Source organism: Artemia sp. Qi Xiang Cuo, chromosome 10 (genome assembly GCF_049724085.1).
Source record: "Artemia sp. Qi Xiang Cuo chromosome 10, ASM4972408v1, whole genome shotgun sequence".
NCBI classification, from domain to species: domain Eukaryota; kingdom Metazoa; phylum Arthropoda; class Branchiopoda; order Anostraca; family Artemiidae; genus Artemia; species Artemia sp. Qi Xiang Cuo.
Window position 1 is genome coordinate 8,714,349 of NC_142803.1, and position 20,764 is coordinate 8,735,112.

Below are 20,764 nucleotides of genomic sequence, written 5' to 3' on the forward strand. Positions count from 1 at the left end.
CCAATACTATATGTTAGCATTGGGTAAAGTTCATAACTTTCAGCCCTCCCCCCCCCTGGGGACTTCGGGGGATTAAGTCATCATAAAAGACATAGTTATCATATTTTCGACCATGCTGAACAAAATGGCTATCTCAAAATTTTGATCGGGTGACTTTGGGAAAAAAATGAGCGTGGGAGGGGGCCTAGTTGCCCTCCATTCTTTTGTTCACTTAAAAAGGGCACTAGAACTTTTAATTTCCGTTCCAATGAGCCCTTCCATGATATACTAGGACCACTGGGTCAATACGATCACCCCTGGGAAAAAAAAATAAAATAAAAAATAAACACGCATCCGTGATCTTTCTTCTGGCAAAAAATGCAAATTTCCACATTTTTGTAGATAGGAGCTTGAACCCTCTACGGTAGGGTTCTCTGATACGCTAAATGTGATGGTATGACTTTCATAAAGGTTCTATAACTTTTAGGGGGTCTTTCCCCTTTTTTTCGAAAATCAGCCAAATTTTCTCAGGCGCGTAACTTTTGATGGGTAGGACTAAACTTGATGGAACTTATATATTTGAAATCAGCCTTAAAATCTGATTCTTTTGATGTATCTATTGGTATCAAAATCCCATTTTCTGGAGTTTCGGTTACCATTGAGCTGGATCGCTCCTTACTAAGAAAAGGGTCCCCAAGACACCTCCCTCCTCCTAGTCAATTCTCTGACGGTGCTTTTGAAGTGCCCTGCTCAATCTCTCCACCTTTTGGGCCGATAAGAATACGAATGAAACCTTTTCAGTGCCCTTTTTAATAGTCGAAAGTGATTGGAGGGCAACTAACCCCCCCCCCTCTCCACACACACACACGCCCATCATTCCCTCAAACATATCCCATCAAAATTTTGAGACAGCCATTTTGTTCAGCGTAGTTGATTTCCAGATATAAAATATCTTTTTGAGGAGGACACTCCCCCACAACCCTCGGGTAAGGGTGTTAAGTTATGGCCTTGGGGCATACAAGGTTTTTATAGACGACGTTGTTATGGAAACTTCGAAACAGGCTCATTCAAATTGAAATTCAAAGGCTTAATACACTTTTTAATTCTCAGAAGCGAGTGAATGGCAACTAGCCCCCCCACGCCCTTCATTCCCCCAAACACAACCAATACAAATTTTGAAATAGTCATTGTTTTCTGCGTACTTGATTTGCAGATATAAAATATGTTTTTGAGGAGGACACTCCGCCACAACCCTCGGGGCAAGAGTTTTAAGTTATGCCCTGGGGGCATATAAGGTTTTTATAGAAGGCGGTGTCGTAGAAACTTCAAAACAGGCTCATTAGATTGGAAATTCAAACTGCTAGTGCCCGTTTTAATAGTTGAAAGTGATTGGAGGGCAACTCCCCTCCGGGCAAGGGTTTTAAGTTATGCCCTGGGGGCATATAAGGTTTTAATAGAAGGCGTTGTCGTAGAAACTTCAAGAAAGGCTCATTCGATTGGAAATTCAAAGGGCTAGTGCCCTTTTTAACAGTCGGAAGTGATTGGAGGGCAACTAGCCCCCCCCCCCACGCCGATCAGTCCCCCCAAAACAACCACTCCAAAATTTGATATATCCATTTTGTTCAGCGTACTTGATTTCCATATAGAAAAAATGTTTGTGAGGTGGTCACTCCCCCAACAACCTCAGAGCAATGGTTTTAAATTATGCCCTTGGGGTATATAAGGTTTTTAAAGAAGGCGTTGATGTAGAAACTCCAATAAAAGCTCATTCGACTGGAAATTCAAAGGGCTAGGGCCCTTTTTAATAGTCAAAAGTGATTGGAGGGCAACTAGCCCCCCCCCCACCCCCATCGTTCCCCCAAATACATCCAATAAAAATTTTTAGATAGCCATTTTGTTAGGGTAGTTGATTTCCAGATAGAAAACATATTTTTGAGGAGGACACTCCTCCACAACCCTCAGGGCAGGGTTTAAAACTTATGCCCTCAGGATTAATAAGCTTTTTATTGAAATGCTCGCTATAGAAAGTTCGAATAGGGGTTATTCCCATATAAAATTGAGACGACGAGTGCCATTTTTAATAGTTAAACACGATTATGCGGCAGCACATCTCCCTTTCTCAGTTTCGTTTCCTCCATGGACAGATTAAGAAAATTTTTAGATAGCCATTTTACCTAGTGCAGCTGAAACTCTAAGACATTCTATCTTTGAGGATGACAACCCCTCCCCCGCACAGCCATAAGAGGACGGATCTTAGTTTATGCCCCGGGGACCTATAAGGTTTTTTTTTGAAAGCGTTGTCGTAGAAACTTTAAAAGGGCTCATTCAGTTGGAAATTGAAAGGGCTAGTGCCTTTTTTAATAGTTGAAAGTGGTTGGATAGTGACTAACGCCCCTCTCACGCCCACCATTTTCCCAAACACATCGAATTAAAATTTTTGAGATATTCATTTTGTTCAACGTAGTTGAAAGTTCTGGAAATTTTGTCTTTTAGGATAATAACCCCCTCAGAGCCCTCAGTGCTAGGGTTGTAAGTTATGCCCTGGGGGCATATAAAGTTTTTATTGAAAGCGTTGTCGTAGAAACTTCGAAAAGCGCTCATTCAATTGGAAATTGGAGTGGCTTGTGCCCTTTTTAATAGTCGAAGGTGATTTCAGGGCAACCAGCCCCCCCACAACGCCCATCATTGCCCCCAACATATCGCATCAAAATTTTGATATAGCTATTTTTTTCAGAGGTGTTGATTTCCACATAGAAAATTTGTTTTTGAGGAGGATACTCCCCCACAACCCTCAGGGCAAGGTGTTTAAGTAATGCCCTGTGTGAATATAAAGTATGTATAGAAATTGATTGTGGAAAAAAGTCTCAACTGCACTTTTAGATTGGATATTCGGATATCTGGTGGCATTTTTATGAGTCAATATGTTTTTGATGGCACATCGCCCCCCCCCCCCCCCCATCATTCCCCCAACACACACCCAACAGAATGTTGATTTATGCAATTTGATCTGGGGATTTGATTTCCAGATAGAAAAAATATTTTTAAGGAGGACACTCACCCACAACCCTCAGGGAAAGGATTACAAGTTATGCCCTGGGAGCATATAAGGTTTTTATTGAAACCTTTGTCATAGAAACTTGAAAAAGGGCTCAATGGTATCAAGTTTTCCATTTCAGGTAAACTAGAGGAGGTATGAAACTAAATTAAACAGGACTATTTGTGTCTAGATTTTTAAAAGGGTGTATGTTGTTAAAAATTGCTGAAAATTTTTGTCCAGCATACAAACAGCAGGCCAAACTATAAAGTCTTAAAAAACAAAAGATTTAAAGTATTATTTTCATTTTCTCTGAAAAGATTATGTCAAAAATTAATTAAATAAACTTTTTCCACAAAATAAGTTTTTCAAAGAAAAGTAAATAACTCCATTAAACAAAAAATGAGCAAAAATAAAATCAAATAATCTAACAAGCGTTAAACTAACGCAAATCTGCATTGATAAATAAATGAAACCCAAAACTAACAGTAATTACAATAAATAACCAAGTCAAACTCAAAAGTCAACTCAAATTAATTATACTATAAGGTCATTTATGGTTGTAAACTATGACTATGAGGTCAGGCGTTGTCGTAGAAACTTCAAAACAGGCTCATTCAATTGGAAATTAAAGAGCTAGTGCCCTTTTTAATAGTCGAAAGTGATTGTAGTGTAACTAGCCCCCCCCCCCCCATCATTTTTATGGAGATGCAGTTTTTTGCCGAAAAATTGATTTTATTTTAAATTTTAAGTTTTGGTACATACAGAAGGCACTGGATATAACGATTTCCTTTAAAATGAGCCCTTAAACACCTCTCTATGATGTTCCAGTACCCCGCTAGCAGTAGAGTTGAAGAAAAAACTGGGGACACATCACTGCTACCCATGCAAAAAAGCGATTCTTTTCTCGTTGTTTAAGCCATGGGGTTGTAAGTTGCTTGTATAGGGTTTCGGCAATGGCAATTCCAATGGTATACCTTCAGTTTCCATAAGACTCCATTTTTGAGGGGTTTCAGACTATTCCTCGGAATTTCCTTAAATTTGTTTTAAAAATAACATTTTACTATTCCGACTAATTTAGATAAGAGTTGACATTCCTTAATCAGCTAAAAATGACAACTTTTTCCACTTGCAAGTTTTTTATTTTACAGTGCATTTTTTTTTTTAATTTGTGGTTACTATGGCATGTGGTTCGTCCTTTACTAGGTTGCGGCTACCACTGCAATCATGATAGAGAGAGATTCACGAGTATCGGCACTCATTATGCTAAGTCTTAAAAAGACAATTATAATATTTAAGACGGCATACTGCAAAGGTACTGAGTATTCAAACAAGCAATTCCATAAAGAAGAAGTGGCAATGGAAATATGTTTATTCAATACAATATCTTCTTGGGAGGGTGTAAAGAGGAAGGCTTTTAATAGATTGGGATGGAGGAGGAGGTTGCGTAGCTGTGTTGCCCGCAGGCGGCTTGGTACTGCGGTGAGTTGTTACTAGTAGTAGTAACATTTTTGAGTTAACACGAGCATGTCAATATTGAAATAAAATTAACTTCCATCCTCCCATCGCAATTATTGCCTCACTCTGACCCAAATGAATTGAAATGCTCTAAGTGCGACTTTCATAATCATCAGATAATTTCGTATCGAAGCGATGATCCAAAAGATCGGGAGAGTGCTCATTCGAACGGAAATTAAAGATTTGTGTGCCCATCTCAGTGACCAAAAAGATGGCGTCACGATAAAGTGGCATATTCTATCATTTTGTGGCACCAAATTAAGATTTTGTCCCATGGAGGAACAAATTGCTTTCGATTGAACATTCTAAGGTAGCTAAACAATTTACAAGTATCAAAACTGTTTTTTTGGCTTTCCAGTTGCAGAGAAAGCAATGCCGTATTGTGGCACATTTGTTCCTGAAAAGTCATATAGTTAACACAAGACAAATGGTTAATATAAGCATTAACCTCAATGCTTCAGTTAATGAGGTTGGTTCACTTTATTCTTTATGAACCCATGAAATATACGCGTGATGTATAATTGCACATCAGCCATTATGAAAGAGTGGTGGGTCATTGTGTAGGCAGGGGGGGGGGGTCTGACACCTAAAAAGAGAGTATTTCAATGCCTAAATCGTCTAGCTTTCCATGAGCCTTCAAACGAATATAGAGGGGGGCGTAGGAATTGATCTTTCATTTCCTTTTATTTTGACTAATTCGAATATCGGGGTTGTGGAGTGATACTTCCTTTACATTTTCAAAAATGTGTCTGAGATTAATTTTGGTGCTTCCTATAACTAAACTGATTTGCTTCATGTTTCATACAATTTTATGCAATGATGTGTGAGTGTGCATCAGGACACACACAATTGATATCTAATCCCTGTTGATTTTCGAAAAAATTCTTTGTTCTACGCCTTGGTGGTGGGGGTAATATAGCATCAAATAATACATTTACGCACCTACGGACATGGAGTTGGAAAAGGCGAGGCAGGGCGTCACGAACCTCGTCAGGAAATTTCTTGGGGGGAGGAGCACTACCTGGAGCTTTGTTTTCAGCGTTTCTAAGCGGTAATATTTCCCTTTTCATATTTATATACAAAGTTTCAACGTGTTTAAACAAATTTCAAAATTCACTCTAGCTAAGTCTACCCAGTTTGTTTCTAAGCTTTTTGAAAAAATTGGACTCGTACTTAATGCTGAAAAATGTGAATATTTAGTTTTTAATGCTAAATACCCAAGAAGTGATTTGAGTTGTAGTTCTTTTTCAGTTAAGCTGGTTCCTGCTTTGCATTGGCTCGGGATTAGCATCCACTCTTCTGTTTCAGCTATCCGTGCTAGTGCACTTGCAAATATTAAGAATAAGCTTAAAGCAGGCTATGCTAAAACTGTCCCAAATCGTGGCCGCCATTCAGGTAGGGCCTTGGCTAAAATCTATTCTACATATCGTGACCATTCCATTCTTTTTCTATTAGGTTTGTGCCCATTTTTTTAATACCAGTGATATGTATGATATTAGAGTTTTGTATTTCCGTTATTGTAAATATCTTTTGTATTTGGCTCGTTGGTATAGAAACCATAAGATTATTCGAATGTTCAATGCAACTGGTATATTGACGTCATATAATAAGTTGGACTCTAAGTTAAAAGATGAGGCCTGCAAGCGGTTGGGTCCTTTTCATCCTCTTGTGCGACTGTTCTGATTTGCATTTGTTGTTCTTTATATTTAATATTGCCATAGGATTTTTTTTTCCTTTCGTTTTTGTTACTCCACTTTACCACCGTTTTAGTGCGTCACAAATAAATTAGTATAATTATTAGGTCATTTTGATCCTCTCGTGCGATCCTGATTTGCATTGTTGTCTTTTTTTATATTTGATATTGTTTTGCTTGTGTTTGTTTTGTATGTCTTTTCCTTATTCATTGTTCGTTACTCCAGTTTTTTATAATGTTGGGGAGGGGGGGGGGGTCAAAAATAAATTATTATACAACGTATTTAAACATCAGAGAACCCTTTTGTAGAGGCAGTGATGTATTCAGCCACGTAGAAGATCAAACTGTATATAAACATATATACACATATAAACATATGTAACATATATACATATATAAACATATATAAACAATATATGTAGAAGATATAAACGTTGCCTATAATACATAGCCTATAGACTACACAGCAGAATTTCGTTTATAGATACGTTCCTGAAATTGTCATTTCTTAAAATTGTCTAAAATTATTATTTGTCAAACTCGCGCAGAATTTTCAACCACCTGAAAAATAATACCCCTCTCGGTCTACCCAAAATTTAGTACCAAAAGTACTAAGAAGAATTTATTCACCAAAAGCCTTGTTGATCGAAAATTTGGACTAAATAATCGAATCTTTCCAAAATTTTCATTGCAATCCAATATATTATTTCTGAAGCAGAAAAACTGAAAACGAGGAACTTACCAAATCAATCTACATTTATCAATATATACAACGTATCAGCATTAAATTGGGGTTTATAGGGCCGATGGCCGACATCATATTTTGGTTAAGCCTGGGGACGATTTGAAAAAAAAGAAAGAAAAAAGGAACAACAAGTTCTTTAAACAGAAAGTAAGGAGAAAAACTGAAACTAAAAACGAACAGAAATTATTCTGTATATGAGAGGGACTGCCTCCGCTTCAACCCATCGCTCTTTACAATAAAATTTAGCTTTATGTCCCCATATTTTAAGAACGACTGCTGAAACATAAGGGCCGTTAAATTGAAGTAACAAGCTTTTTTAATACAATAAAAACTTTAGTGTACAGAGCAAAGGGTTGAGGAGGTAGCAGCTCCCCTCATATATGGAATAATTTCTGTTCGTTTAACGGTCAAAGACCAGGAACAGGGAACAGGACAAGAACAAAGACCTTTGTACTAAAAAAAATATCCAAACAATTTTCTACATTTTTAACAAAATATACTTATTTTAGTTTGTTTTTAAATCAACCTATCCGATACAAATTCACATTTACGCGCATGAACTGAAATACCTCGAAATAATTAATTACCTTATTACAAAAAACCCTACAACCACTATATTTATTACTAAATAAAGTTTTAAGAAAAATAATAATTTTTTGCAAGAGCAGTAGAAATGACCGGAAGGAGAATTGATCTCTAGTCGCCTTCAAAGGCCTTCAAGTATTCAAGTTATCAAGTATTTTGCAGTAGGTTGCATCAAGACATGACTAATTGTAGAAAGATAAAATCCAAGACAGATAGTGCAAGTAATTGAGAGGCAAATGTTGAAATGGCTGCGGAACGGGTAAATGGCGGGAGTAAGTAAGACTCTCTAATTGGACACATACTTGTTTGTTAGTTTTTGGAAAGGCATGCCTGCCTTTACGGAACTGATGGACTATTTGAATTACCCTTACTTTAAGCATATCTGCCTTGGCTCTGGACAGTAGCAGGAGTAGCAGAGAAAGACGCATCTCTGAGAAATACGCATCCGTGATCTTTCTATTACAGTAAGATTTTATTACATTAAGGGAATGTTTCTCCCCTTTTTCTAAAATCGGGCAAATTTATTTAGATTTATTATTTTTCTGGCAAAACAAAATCATCAGCTCTTATACAAACAAAGGCCACGACCAGAATAATCTGTTTACCGACACGGGAAGTGCAACGTCCGAAAGAGAGGGCTTCAGGCTACACATCTTGCGGTTGTCCTGTTTTGGCGAATTCGTACCTTTCTTCTGTACACTCCCGCTATTTTATCGCCACATCTCGTAAGACGTCTAAACCACTAACGACTAAAGAGACCGGATGCCGGAAGTGGACATGCCTGGGCATGTGATTTGCATGCTGGAAACTCGGCTAACAAAGGTCGTCTTCCCGTGGAAGCAAGGCGGTATCAGAAACAGAGGACGCTCCAAAAAGCCGTACGACATAACTAACAAGCTGACCTCACAAATTTCAACACCACGTTGTAACCCATATGTGAGGATAGTTGGACTGCTGCAGTGATGAGAGATGACTCGTGACTTCTTGGATACCTAAGCACCTCTGGAGGCACAGAATTAGTTTTGTGACTCAACGACAAGGCTAATAAGCTAGTAAAGGAAACAAACAAGACTCAACTAACCTCAATAGATGCGTTAGAGCTGAAACACCAAGGATGAAGAAGTAGAAAGTCAATAAATAGTTTATGTAAGCCTTTGAAAAAACCTGAAAAGGAAAGTTGAATGAATTTCAACAATTTGATTTAAGAGCAGAGAATTGTTTTTGAATAGAAGGATTTTGGATTTAAACAAATGAATAATAAGAATATTCTTTTAAGAAATACATTGCAGATGCTAAACCTGCTACACTGATCTACAGCGACATAGCTAGGAGATAAGGGTGTAGAATTACCTCCAGATGCAGCATATGTTGGACTGCCATCTAGATAATGTATATACCCAGATAACGACTAAGAGCACCCTACCATACAAATAATACGAAAGACATTGTAAAGACAGTGAATTTCACTTTGACAGTGACAGTACTGTCTTGTTTTAGTGGGGACAGCTATTACATACATGGCCAAAATATAAAATAATGTTATAAGGTAGGTTATCTAAATAAAGACTAAGACCACATTACCATTCCATTCTGCCAACAATATCATAAAGAGCACATTTTAAAGACAATAAACGGCACAAAATTTAATTAATTGAATTCATTAATTAATTAGTCAATTCAATTAATTGAACATTTCGCCCAAGCATCTAGTAGCCACCCTTACCTTAGCAAAACAAATAAAGACTAAGCAAAACTTGGATAAAGAAATGACGTTAGGACTCTTTGAATTTATTCTACTTTCTATTATTTATACTATTATCTATTTTATTTATTCTAATTTTTTGTTTTATTTTATTTATTTAATATATTATCAAAATATTATTATTTTATTTTATTATTATAAATCATATTATTTAATTTATTTATTCTATTATTTATTTTATTTATTCTACTTTCTTGTTTTGCTGAAAAAAGCTATTAGGTATAGCCTACAGCCAAGATATTCAATCCTTTTTTTGCAATTTATTGCCTTCATAGGCCTCTGCTCATTTATCTTAAAACAGTTTTTTTTTAATTTGAACAGCCTCTGACTTCAGATTATTACTATATTTCCAAACATAATAACAATGATATCTTAAATTCAAATTTTCGGTTAAATTATATAGTAACTTCCAAATGTTACTATATATTCTGAATGTCTATAGTAACTTACTTAATGTTCCTATAGTAATTCACAAACACTCCTAATGTTTCAGCTGAATTCGCACCCATCACTTCCGAGATGTGTCAGATATATCATTTTGATAGTCTGGGTCTGGATGCATAGTTCCGTTCCGTTCCTTAAGTCAAACTTCAAGTTCAACTTGGCTACCCAATGCCCCTAAAAATGTCAACTTCGTCTTCTAGGTTGAACCTGACGTAATTCAGATAATCTATAATCTTAGTACATTTATAATCTATATACTTAGATAATTTATAATATCTATAATCTGATAATCGATAATCTATGATCGGATAATCTATTATCTTAGATAATTTCGATAATCTTAGTACATATGGTTTCTCTCGTTCTAGATAGCTACTTTACTGGGAATAGATTTTAGTCGAACTGGGGCTCATAGTGCCAGCAATTTTGAACAGGTTAAGACGTAATTTTTTACCCTTCCCCTCTGCCCATGCCCAAAATTCAAGATTTGATGTCCTCATGACCCGCGTCCCTAAAAATTCCTGAAAGTTTCTGTTTGGTCACAAAGATCATTCTTTGAATATTGCAAATATGCTGTTAGGCTAAAAATTAGATTTTAGTCCAACAGGAAGGAAACTGACTTAATTTTGGTACATAACACAGAATACCATGTTATAGTCTTTGAACTGTAAATCCTGAAAAATGAAAGTTTCCAGAATCATTCGCCCCCTCCCCCCAGGAACATTTCCTTACAATATATGGACATGTTATTATTTATAATAATAATGAATATAATAAAAAATCACTCTAGGGATGTTAATAAGTCTTTGTACAGAGGATATTGAAACACTTTTTCTCTATATCATAGTATCCTTTTCATGAGGTGCCACCAGGTGGATTGGGGTATTTCTCATCTTTGGAAACAAGAAACATAACAAAAACATCAAAAAGGAAAATGACAAATACTTCTATGTAAATCGAGAAAAAATGGAAGTTTCCAGTATGATTCGCCCCCCCCCCGGAATATTCTTACTCCTTGCATAAGGTCAGATTTTAATCCTCTAATGGCGTGTCATATTGTTTGGAATAAGTTGCCTGAATCAGCCCGAGGGCGCCACTCATTCGGTTTGTTTAAAAACATTGTTAAAAATTCTTTGGCTTCATAGAAGTTATTTTTATTTATGTTTTTATTTTATTTTATTATTATTTTTTAGTCTATTTAATCTAATTAATTAATTTAGTTTTTTTATTCTATTTTTTCTATAGTTTTCATTTTATCTATATTTTCATTTCTTCTCCTTTGTATGTGAATAAGTGATCATTTTAAATTTTCTTTTGTTTTCATCACTGAGTAAGCAACTCATTCGTCTTCCCCCTTTGAACAGGCCAATGAGCCTTTGGGGGAATAATAACATGTAGTATTGTATGTGTATCTAATGAAGAATAAATCTTATCTTATCTAGCTAGATGATGGGGCATTACCTTTTTTAAGCCAGGAAAATCAGAATCATTAAAATATTTCATTAAAAGCTAAAAGTGATGCTTAAAAGAAATGCTGAACTGGTCTTGTAGCTACACGGAAACTCTAAAACCCCAATTTTATACTGTATTTCGTAGGGAGTACCTTATTTTACCAATTTGACTTAGCGAGTTTTTATTTTATGGTAATTTTACAACACTACAAATGGGTAATGTTAAAAAACTTGAAACTTCGGCAATCAAAAATAAACAGAACTTATAAAAATAAATTTCTCAAAAGAAGTTTTCCAAAAAAAAATAAAGAAAATATTGACTAGTAATAGTAAAGAAAATATTGATTGAAAATATAACACTAGAAATGGGCAATGTTAGAAAACTTGAAACTTTGGCAATCAAAAATAAACAGAACTTATAAAAATAACTTTTTTTTAAAAGAAGTTTTTCAAAAAAAATAAAGAAAATATTAAACTTAACCTGGAAGAATAGTAAACGTTGGTATAAAAAGAAGTCAGGGTTGTTGGCAAAAATCGAAAAATGTTCATATTCAGAAGATATTTTTTCTAACAGCCTACAATATCATCACTGCCAAATCAATCTATTTTTACCTGGAAGAATATGTAAATACCAAAAAGTGCACCACTTGCAATAAAAGGAAACATTGCAGCATCTTTTGTACTCATTGTATCAGGTTTTTCTCCAGATTCCTAAAAAAAAAACTTCTTAATAAAAATAAGAGTAATTAATTAAATATAGTAACAGATACGGGTTAATATATATATATATATATATATATATATATATATATATATATATATATATATATATATATATATATATATATATATATATATATATATATATATATATATATATATATATATATATATATATATATATATATATATATATATATATATATATATATATATATATATATATATATATATATATATATATATATATATATATATATATATATATATATATATATATATATATATATATATATATATATATATATATATATATATATATATATATATATATATATATATATATATATATATATATATATATATATATATATATATATATATATATATATATATATATATATATATATATATATATATATATATATATATATATATATATATATATATATATATATATATATATATATATATATATATATATATATATATATATATATATATATATATGTATATATATATATATATATATATATATATAGTTCTAGGCTTTTCCCCCCAGAAAAATACACACCAGTGGAAAATAAGGAATTTCAAATTATTTGAGTTATATTTTTTTAATTTCCATAGGGGGAAGGAATTGTGGTACTTGTGTAATATGTGCCACTCACTCAAGTCTACACTGTGTAAAATTCAAGAACACACCGTTTTTTTCGTTACTTTCTTTATAGATTTGTGCATTAGGGGGAGGAGAGGGGGGGGGGGGGTTAAAGTATAGCAGGACAGAATATATGGGACATATATAATTTTGGCTAATCCCAGTATAAAGTAAATGTAATGTTTCATTTAAGTGTTTTTTCCAAGTATTAAATGCTCTTTTTCAATGACTGTTTTTCCAAGTATTAACTACTATTATTAGGTTAATATTGTGTTTTATTTAAGTGTTTTATGATGGTAGATGATCAAACTTTATATTATTTTTCCCTTTCACTTTTGTTACTTTACTGTGTTCATGGCTTTATATTTGGCTTTAAAATACACTTATTTATCTATCTATCTCATGTGCAAAAAAATTGTGCCAAACATATTTAGTATGCAGACCCGCTATATTTTACCCCTCCACCCCTAATGTGCAAATCTATAGCCTAAATTTATTTCTAAAGTAACAAAGAAACTAACAATTTTAATTTTACACAGCATAAACTTGAGTGAGTGGCGCATAATACACAAGCACCAAAATTCCTTCCCCCAACAGAAATTAAAAAATAAAAATCAAATAAAATTCTCAAATTTGGAAAGCTTTATTTTCCATGGGGAGGGGGGTTAATCGGCATGCGGTAGGCTTCTATATATGGATTCTCATTGTCACTTTTCTTCTAATTGCAGACAATTTGCTATCTTATAATATTGCAGTCTTTTCAAAGATATTTGACTATTAAAGCGAGTTCGGTTTCTAACAACAATTTCTACTAAGCTTCAAACTTTTGGTTTTCTTTTTTAAGGTTTTTGAATTGTTGTAATCCCTTGTCAAAATATACACAAATATTTCTGCAATTACCAGTTTTTTATTCTTTAGGCAATTTAGTGTCTTTTCATACTCAGTCTGTTCAAAAATATTTGATTATCGAGGCTAGTTTATTTCTAACAACAATATCTACTATGCTTCAAACTTTTGGTTTTCTTTTTATGGTTTTTGAATTATTGTAATCCCTTGTCAAAATATTGAATCATCAAATTTTGTAATAATTGCAAATTTTTGCTTTTTGGGCATTCCTACTGACATTATAGAACTGGTTGCGTTCAATCCTGCAAGCTTAATCATGTAGAGAGTGGATTTTATCTAACAAAAAAACACATTAATTCTAAAATTTTCTGGTATTTTTCTAGCTTGAATTAAAACATTAAAATAATTGCTCAGGCACCTTACATATTTTTTGCAGTTTACACATCAATTCTAAACTGAATTGAATTTTTTTTTTCAACTTTTTTTATGTCTTAAAAAGACATTGCTTACACTTATAAGACAGAAATTTGGAAATGATGTTTTTCTAACAACGATTTCTACTAAGCTTCAAACTTTTCGTTTTCTTTTTTAAGGTTTTTTAATTGGTGTAGTCCCTTGTTAAAATATATAAAAATATTTTTGCAATTACCAGTTTTTTGCTGTTTATGCAATTTAATATCTTTTCATACTAGAGTCTTTACAAAGATATTTGATTATTACCGCAAGTCTGATTTCTACTAAGCTTCAAACTTTTTGTTTTCCTTTTTAAGGTTTTTGAATTGTTGTAATCCCTTGTCAAAATATATGCAAATACTTTTGCAACTACCAGTTTTTGCTCTTCAATCAATTTAATATAAACTTCTCCATACATGTGACAACTACGTGTGACAACTGTGTGACAACTCCATACGTTGTCACACATACGTTGACAACTCCATACGTGTGACAACTGTGACTACGTCATTGCAATTCTGATGAATAAAAAAAAGTCGTCACTCAAATAATTTTTTTCCAAAATTAAATTTTTTTCTTAACAAATTGTCTCAAACTTCTGACCTATCTAGACCGTTTCTTAGGCCAGAAAATCCCAGGATGCCAATTTTCACGAAAAAATATGGAGCTGTTTTCGAAAAAAAATACATGCATACAAAAATATGCAATTATTGCTTGCTACCTTTACCTTTTGCCTTGGCTTGTCTCTTGTCATTATGAAAGACATATGAGGGCTATGGGGGGTTGTCATCCTCAAAGACATAATTTCCAGAACTTTCAATTAGCATACATTGAAAATAATAGACATCTCGAAATTTTGTTTGTATGTGTTTGGGAAAATAGTGGGCATGAGAGGGGGGTGAGTTGCCCTCCAATTACTTTTGACTATTAGAAGCCCACTAGCCATTTCAATTTCCAATGGAATGAGCTGTTTTTGAAGTTTCTATGACAATGCTTTCTATAAAAAACCTTATATGCCCCCAGGGCATAACTTACAACCCTTGCCCTGAGGGTTGTGGGAGCAGGGGGGGAGGTGTCATCCTTAAAGATGTAATTTCCAAAACTTTCAACTAAATGGCTATCTAAAAATTTTTATTGCATGTTTTTGAGAAAAAGAGAGGTGTGAGGGCTGGGAGATATATATATATGGCTGTATATATATATATATACATATATATATATATATATATATATATATATATATATATATATATATATATATATATATATATATATATATATATATATATATATATATATATATATATATATATATATATATATATATATATATATATATATATATATATATATATATATATATATATATATATATATATATATATATATATATATATATATATATATATATATATATATATATATATGTTTATATATTTATATAATATATATATATATATATATATATATATATATATATATATATATATATATATATATATATATATATATATATATATATATATATATATATATATATATATATATATATATATATATATATATATATATATATATATATATATATATATATATATATATATATATATATATATTTGATAAAAAGTAATACATCAAAATCATTGGATTTTTATGTTGATTCCAAATTTATAAAAGTCATTCAGTTTAAAATTATACATCAAACACTACAAGCCAAACAAAATTTGCCTGATTTTTGAAAAATAAGAAAAATATTCCCAAAAAGTTAAGTGATCTTTGTGAAAGTTACACCATTAGATTCAGCATCTTTAAGAACCTTAAAGTGGAAGTTTGAAGCTCCTATTTACAAATACTTCAAATCTTATATTTTTTTTGGTTCCTGGAAGAAAGGTCATAAATGCATGGCTTTTTTTTCCAGGGCGGACCTTCTCAAACCAATGGTTCAAAAAGATCAGGAGAGGGCTCACTCAAATGAAAAGTTCTTGAACCCTTTTAAGTATCCAAACAGGATTGTTTGAGAAGAAAGTGGTGTCTTTCACCATTTTGTGGCACCAACTATGATGTTGTGTCATGGAAGACAAACTTGAAATTGACTAAAAATTATGAAAAAGCCTAATGATTGTATCAGTTTTCAAAAAACCCTATATTGAACTTCCTAGTTGTGAAGAAAGTTATGCTGCATGGTTCCACATTCATTCCTGAAAAGGCACATAGTTTATACAAGTAAAGGTGCTTCACTCAGGTGGAAAAACTTTCAGACCTAGGCTATACATAGTAGGCAATATGTAAAACAGTTTTGTATACTGGGCTTGATGACCTTTTACTTCTTACACTATTGCTAGTTAATTTGGAGTAAGGAGTTATGACAATCTTAAATTTGCTTGATTCTGACTGAAGAGTTTGACTCCTTTTTATTTCAATAATAATAATAATAATAATAATAATAATAATAATAATAAAAAAAAAAAAAAAAAAAAAAAAAAAAAAGCTTGAAAGGTCAGACAGGAAAACTTTCTGATGCAAGCTTACTCAACATGACCTTCATTTTTCAGCCAGTCAGGTGATAAATTTAAGTTGATAAAATAGTGGCACAAAGCACCACAATTTTACTGGCTTAATTGTTATTCAAAACATCAAAAGTAAAACCAATGAAAGAAGATCAGCCTCAGTCTACAAGCAACAAAAAACAAAGTAATTTTAATAGTAACAGCCATTAGGCTAAATCAGTTTGAAAGTGACCAACCAGTCAGTAAAATCCATTGCCTCCCTCCCCCCCCCTCCCACCCGCAAAAAAAACAAACAAAGATTTTTGCCCCTGGTCTGCACCAGACCAAATTACTCAAAGAATAACTTCTATTCTTGAACAACCAACTACAAATGACTCTTTTTTCAGTAGCCTAGCCTCAATTTGTGGTAAAGCTTTCTAATTTAGTTAATTATTAAATTAGTAAAAATATATATGACGCAAATATAAAGTTTTCAAAATACCACTTTTTAAGATAAGGATACAAATTGTGGAATGCTGTGGCTTGGACGGGAACTTGCTCAATAACCAATTTCCTGGCTAAATGCGTCAATTTACGTGGGAAGGCGTGGTTAGGTTTGTCATGTATAAACGCTGACATTTTATGACGGAAGGAAATCTCTTTATGACTATATGCCGGACTGAACCTGTGGTCCGTTTGTTTCTCATTAGCAATACCTTGGGACCTTGCTCTTATAATCGTAAGTGTCAGTATCTTATTTATATTTTATTGTTGTGTTATTGAGACTTGTGGGCTACTTGGGACAGCCAGTCCCAGTAGCCAGAATATATCCGATTTTATTATCTGATAAATGAATAAAAGTATTGTATTTTAGACGAACTCTCTACGATCTATTTTTTGCCTCTCGAACATACCCAGTTGGTACGCCTCATTAGTTCGGTCATAGTCTAAGGCACGCTACCAAAGTTAAATCACCTTAGGGCCAGAGTTTATCTCCCCTATAAAGGGAGAATACATGCATCTACAATTAAAACCCCCAAATACCATAAAATATACTTCACAACAACTGGTGGCATTGCGGAAAAACTGGGTCGAGGAGACTAAATAAGGTTGCAAAATAGTAGAATATAGAAATCAAAATGGCTTTATCAGAAGGGGTAAGCAAATTGACTTCGTTTTTAGCGGCGCTGAAATTAGAAAAACTTCGAGCAGCTTTGCTCAAACTTTGGCTATTAGAAATAGACTTGTATCCCCTCAAAGATTTGGGTACAATAGATAAAATGGAAAAAAGGATCAATCAAGAATTTTAAAATGAAAAAAAATAGTATTCAGTATTTAGCAAGTAGAAGTATGTGTATTGTTAGTAGTTTTATTAGTGTTAGTAATAACTGCAGTGAAGTAGTGCCGTATATACCTAAATAATAAAGTATTTGTGCCGTGAATTAAAAGAATAAAATAAAACATAATACGTAAATAAAATAAATCGAGCTGGACTGATGAAACGTTGGTAGAAATAGAAGAGTTTTAGACATAATAGTAACAAATAGGGTCCTAAGTCAGCCTTACTACAGGTACAGACTATAGATTTATTGTTCAAGGACAACACTGCTACAATTTAGCAAAGGAAGCACATAAATTGTGGTCCAAACAATTATAGGTTAGAAGCTGCCATTTGCGAGTGTTTTTAGGAGTAGAGACGCTTCAAATATATGGCATTTTACGAATGTAATAGCCAATAGAATTACCTTTGTTAAAGCTAACCCAAATACTAGGTTAGTTGTGGAACATCACAAGCAAAGGGTAGATAAAGATACATAAATATATAATTAAAGTACTTGAGGAAAGGGATGGATAAAAGGAGAAAAGTAACCTTATAAGTAAGAAAACAAATGTGGAAGCTTAGTAGAAGTCACCAAAAGAAGCGAAAAAAAAAAAAAAAAGAATTGTTACCCAGTTGTGATGGGAAGTCTCCATAAAGCAGAAAACTCAGTGAGACAAACCGATAATCACAGAAAATGGAGGCACGGGGATAGGTCTTAAAAGGGCCTCCTTTACCGACACAGAAGAAATTCATTTTAATAATGTTGTTAGAAAAAGTTCAAATTGTCAGTCCAAGAGACAGAGAAAAAGAGAAACAAGGATGAATTTCAAATTGAAATCCTTCAACAAAAAAAAGGAACATGGCCAATATTGGACCAGAAACATAACCCTAAGGAAACCCATTGAGGGTAGATGCACATAATGACCAAAGATGGCAGCACAATAGCTTTAAACGAAATTAAGTTGTTTTAAAAGTAAAATATTGAGAATTGGGACAATTCTTCTTTAAATGGGGAGTATTGTGGTAAAGCTTTCTTATTTGGTTAATTATTAAATTAGTAAAACTATATATGACGCAAATATAAAGTTTTCAAAATATCACTTTTTAAGATAAGGATACAAATCGTGGAATGTGTGGGCTTGGAGGGAACTTGCTCAATAACCAATTTCCTGGCTAAATGCGTCAATTTACCGGAAGAATGTGGTTAGGTTTTTCATATATATACCCCGATTTTTGAGACTGAAGGTAGACTTTTTGACTTGCCGGGTGAACCTCTGCCCATTTGTTTTCTCATTAGAAATACCTTGGACTTAGTCTTATCATTGTAAGTGTCTAAGTATCTATTTATATTTTATTGTTGTTTTATTGAGACTTGTGGGCTACTTGGGACAGCCAGTCCCAGTAGCCAGAATATATCCGATTTTATTATATGGTAAATGAATAAAAGTATTGTATTTTAGACGAACTCTCTACGATCTATTTTTAGCCTCTCGAACATCCCCAGTTGTTACGCCTCATTAGTTCGGTCATAGCCTAGGGCACGCTACCAAAAGTTTAATTACCTTAGGGCCAGAGTTTATCTCCCCTATAAAGGGAGAATACAGGCATCTACGACTACAACCCCCAAATACCATAAAATAAAGCTTCACAACAAATTTTTTAACTAACTCACTAGTGAAATATCTAAGAAAGAGACATATCTTTAGAAACAGAATTTCATCTTGAATCCAAATATAACATTTGTTTACAACAGAAATGAAATGGTAAATTTGCAGTGGGCCATATAAATTAGCTGAGATGAAAGTGAAAACATCATTTGATGTTTTTTTAATGCTCTTTCATTATTTATATAGGCTAAAATACCTTTGGGGCTACTTTAAGGACTCAAGATGCAATTAACCCCAGAAGCAATTATTGAATTATGAAAGAGCATAAAAAAGGCATCAAATGATTTTTTCACTATCATCCTAGCTAAATTATACTGCCTGCTGCAAATTTACCAATGAAATTAAGACCCCCCCCCCTTAATGTGCAAATACAGCCTACACTGAGCTGTAGACATGTACTAAATTATCTGTGGGTCTCTTTTCATCAAACTGATTTAACAGCATGTCTAAATAAGGGATAATTCATGGCATATATATAATCCAGGGTATATATTTCCACATTAGGGGTAAGGGCTAAATTTCATTTCTGATGCAAAGGAATGCTAGCCTAGGCCTATATTTGTATTCAAGATGGAATTCAGATTTTAATTAAGCTTATGTTTTTTCTACCTTATTGGTGAATTAATTAGACAATTTGCCATTTTTAGCTAGGCTAAACTTCTGAGTTGCCTACCCTACTTGTCCAAGGCTATCCTAGTGTTTTGAAAGTGACCAATTAAACATAGCCTATGCTATCCTTAAATAGGACCAAATTCAAATCAATTCTAAGAAACGTTTAAAAATGAACAAAAGTTTCCAAAATGATTCAAATCTTATCCTACCTCTAGTTTTTTCTTTTGCAGGCTATGATGCTGCACAGACCTAAAGGCGCCAAGAAAAATAGGCACAAGTGCCATAACCAATAAATTCCCATAGGCTATGACCATTCCTTCAACTGATGCAGATGGTTTAGCAGATGATATATTCTGAGGAGGCTCTATTTCATCCATTATTTCAGTAAAATTGTCAATAGTGAATTTAGGCAGTGACGAGTCCAAGTTATTACAATGCTAATTTGTACAAGAATAGTTGGACAATTTAAAATAATAAACCAAACAAAATGAAAGCTTAATAAATATACAAAACGTAATCATTACAAGATAGAATATATCATTGCAAAAATAACTATAATTTCCTAATCTTTCTAATTTTCTTATTTTAACTCAAATAAAAAGCTAGGGAGCATTATTTACGTCAATATTTATTGCTGTTTTCAGTGTTTTATTTTTGTGTGTTCAGAATTTTATTTTAATTCAAGGAGATGTTGATATTTTTACTACTTAAATAATAAATTTCATTTTTTTTTTAAATTCAATTCTATAACTAATATAAAAGATCAGAAATTTGTACTTGATTTTAAGCT

The 20,764-nt window shown here is 32.9% G+C and overlaps 1 protein-coding gene across 1 annotated transcript in view; it reads right to left on the reverse strand.

Moving 5' to 3' along the window:
• Window positions 1-20,414, reverse strand: part of LOC148947442 (signal peptide peptidase) — a 38,451-nt gene extending 18,037 nt beyond the window's left edge. Inside the window, exons 1-3 of the mRNA XM_089095265.1 lie at window positions 20,184-20,414; window positions 11,824-11,922; window positions 8,636-8,718 (exon numbers count right to left, since the gene is read on the reverse strand). Coding sequence (XP_088951391.1) covers window positions 8,636-8,718; window positions 11,824-11,922; window positions 20,184-20,351 — 350 coding nt within the window. The 5' untranslated portion in view covers window positions 20,352-20,414. The remainder of the gene's footprint in view (window positions 1-8,635; window positions 8,719-11,823; window positions 11,923-20,183) is intronic.
• Window positions 20,415-20,764: the final 350 nt, after the last annotated feature.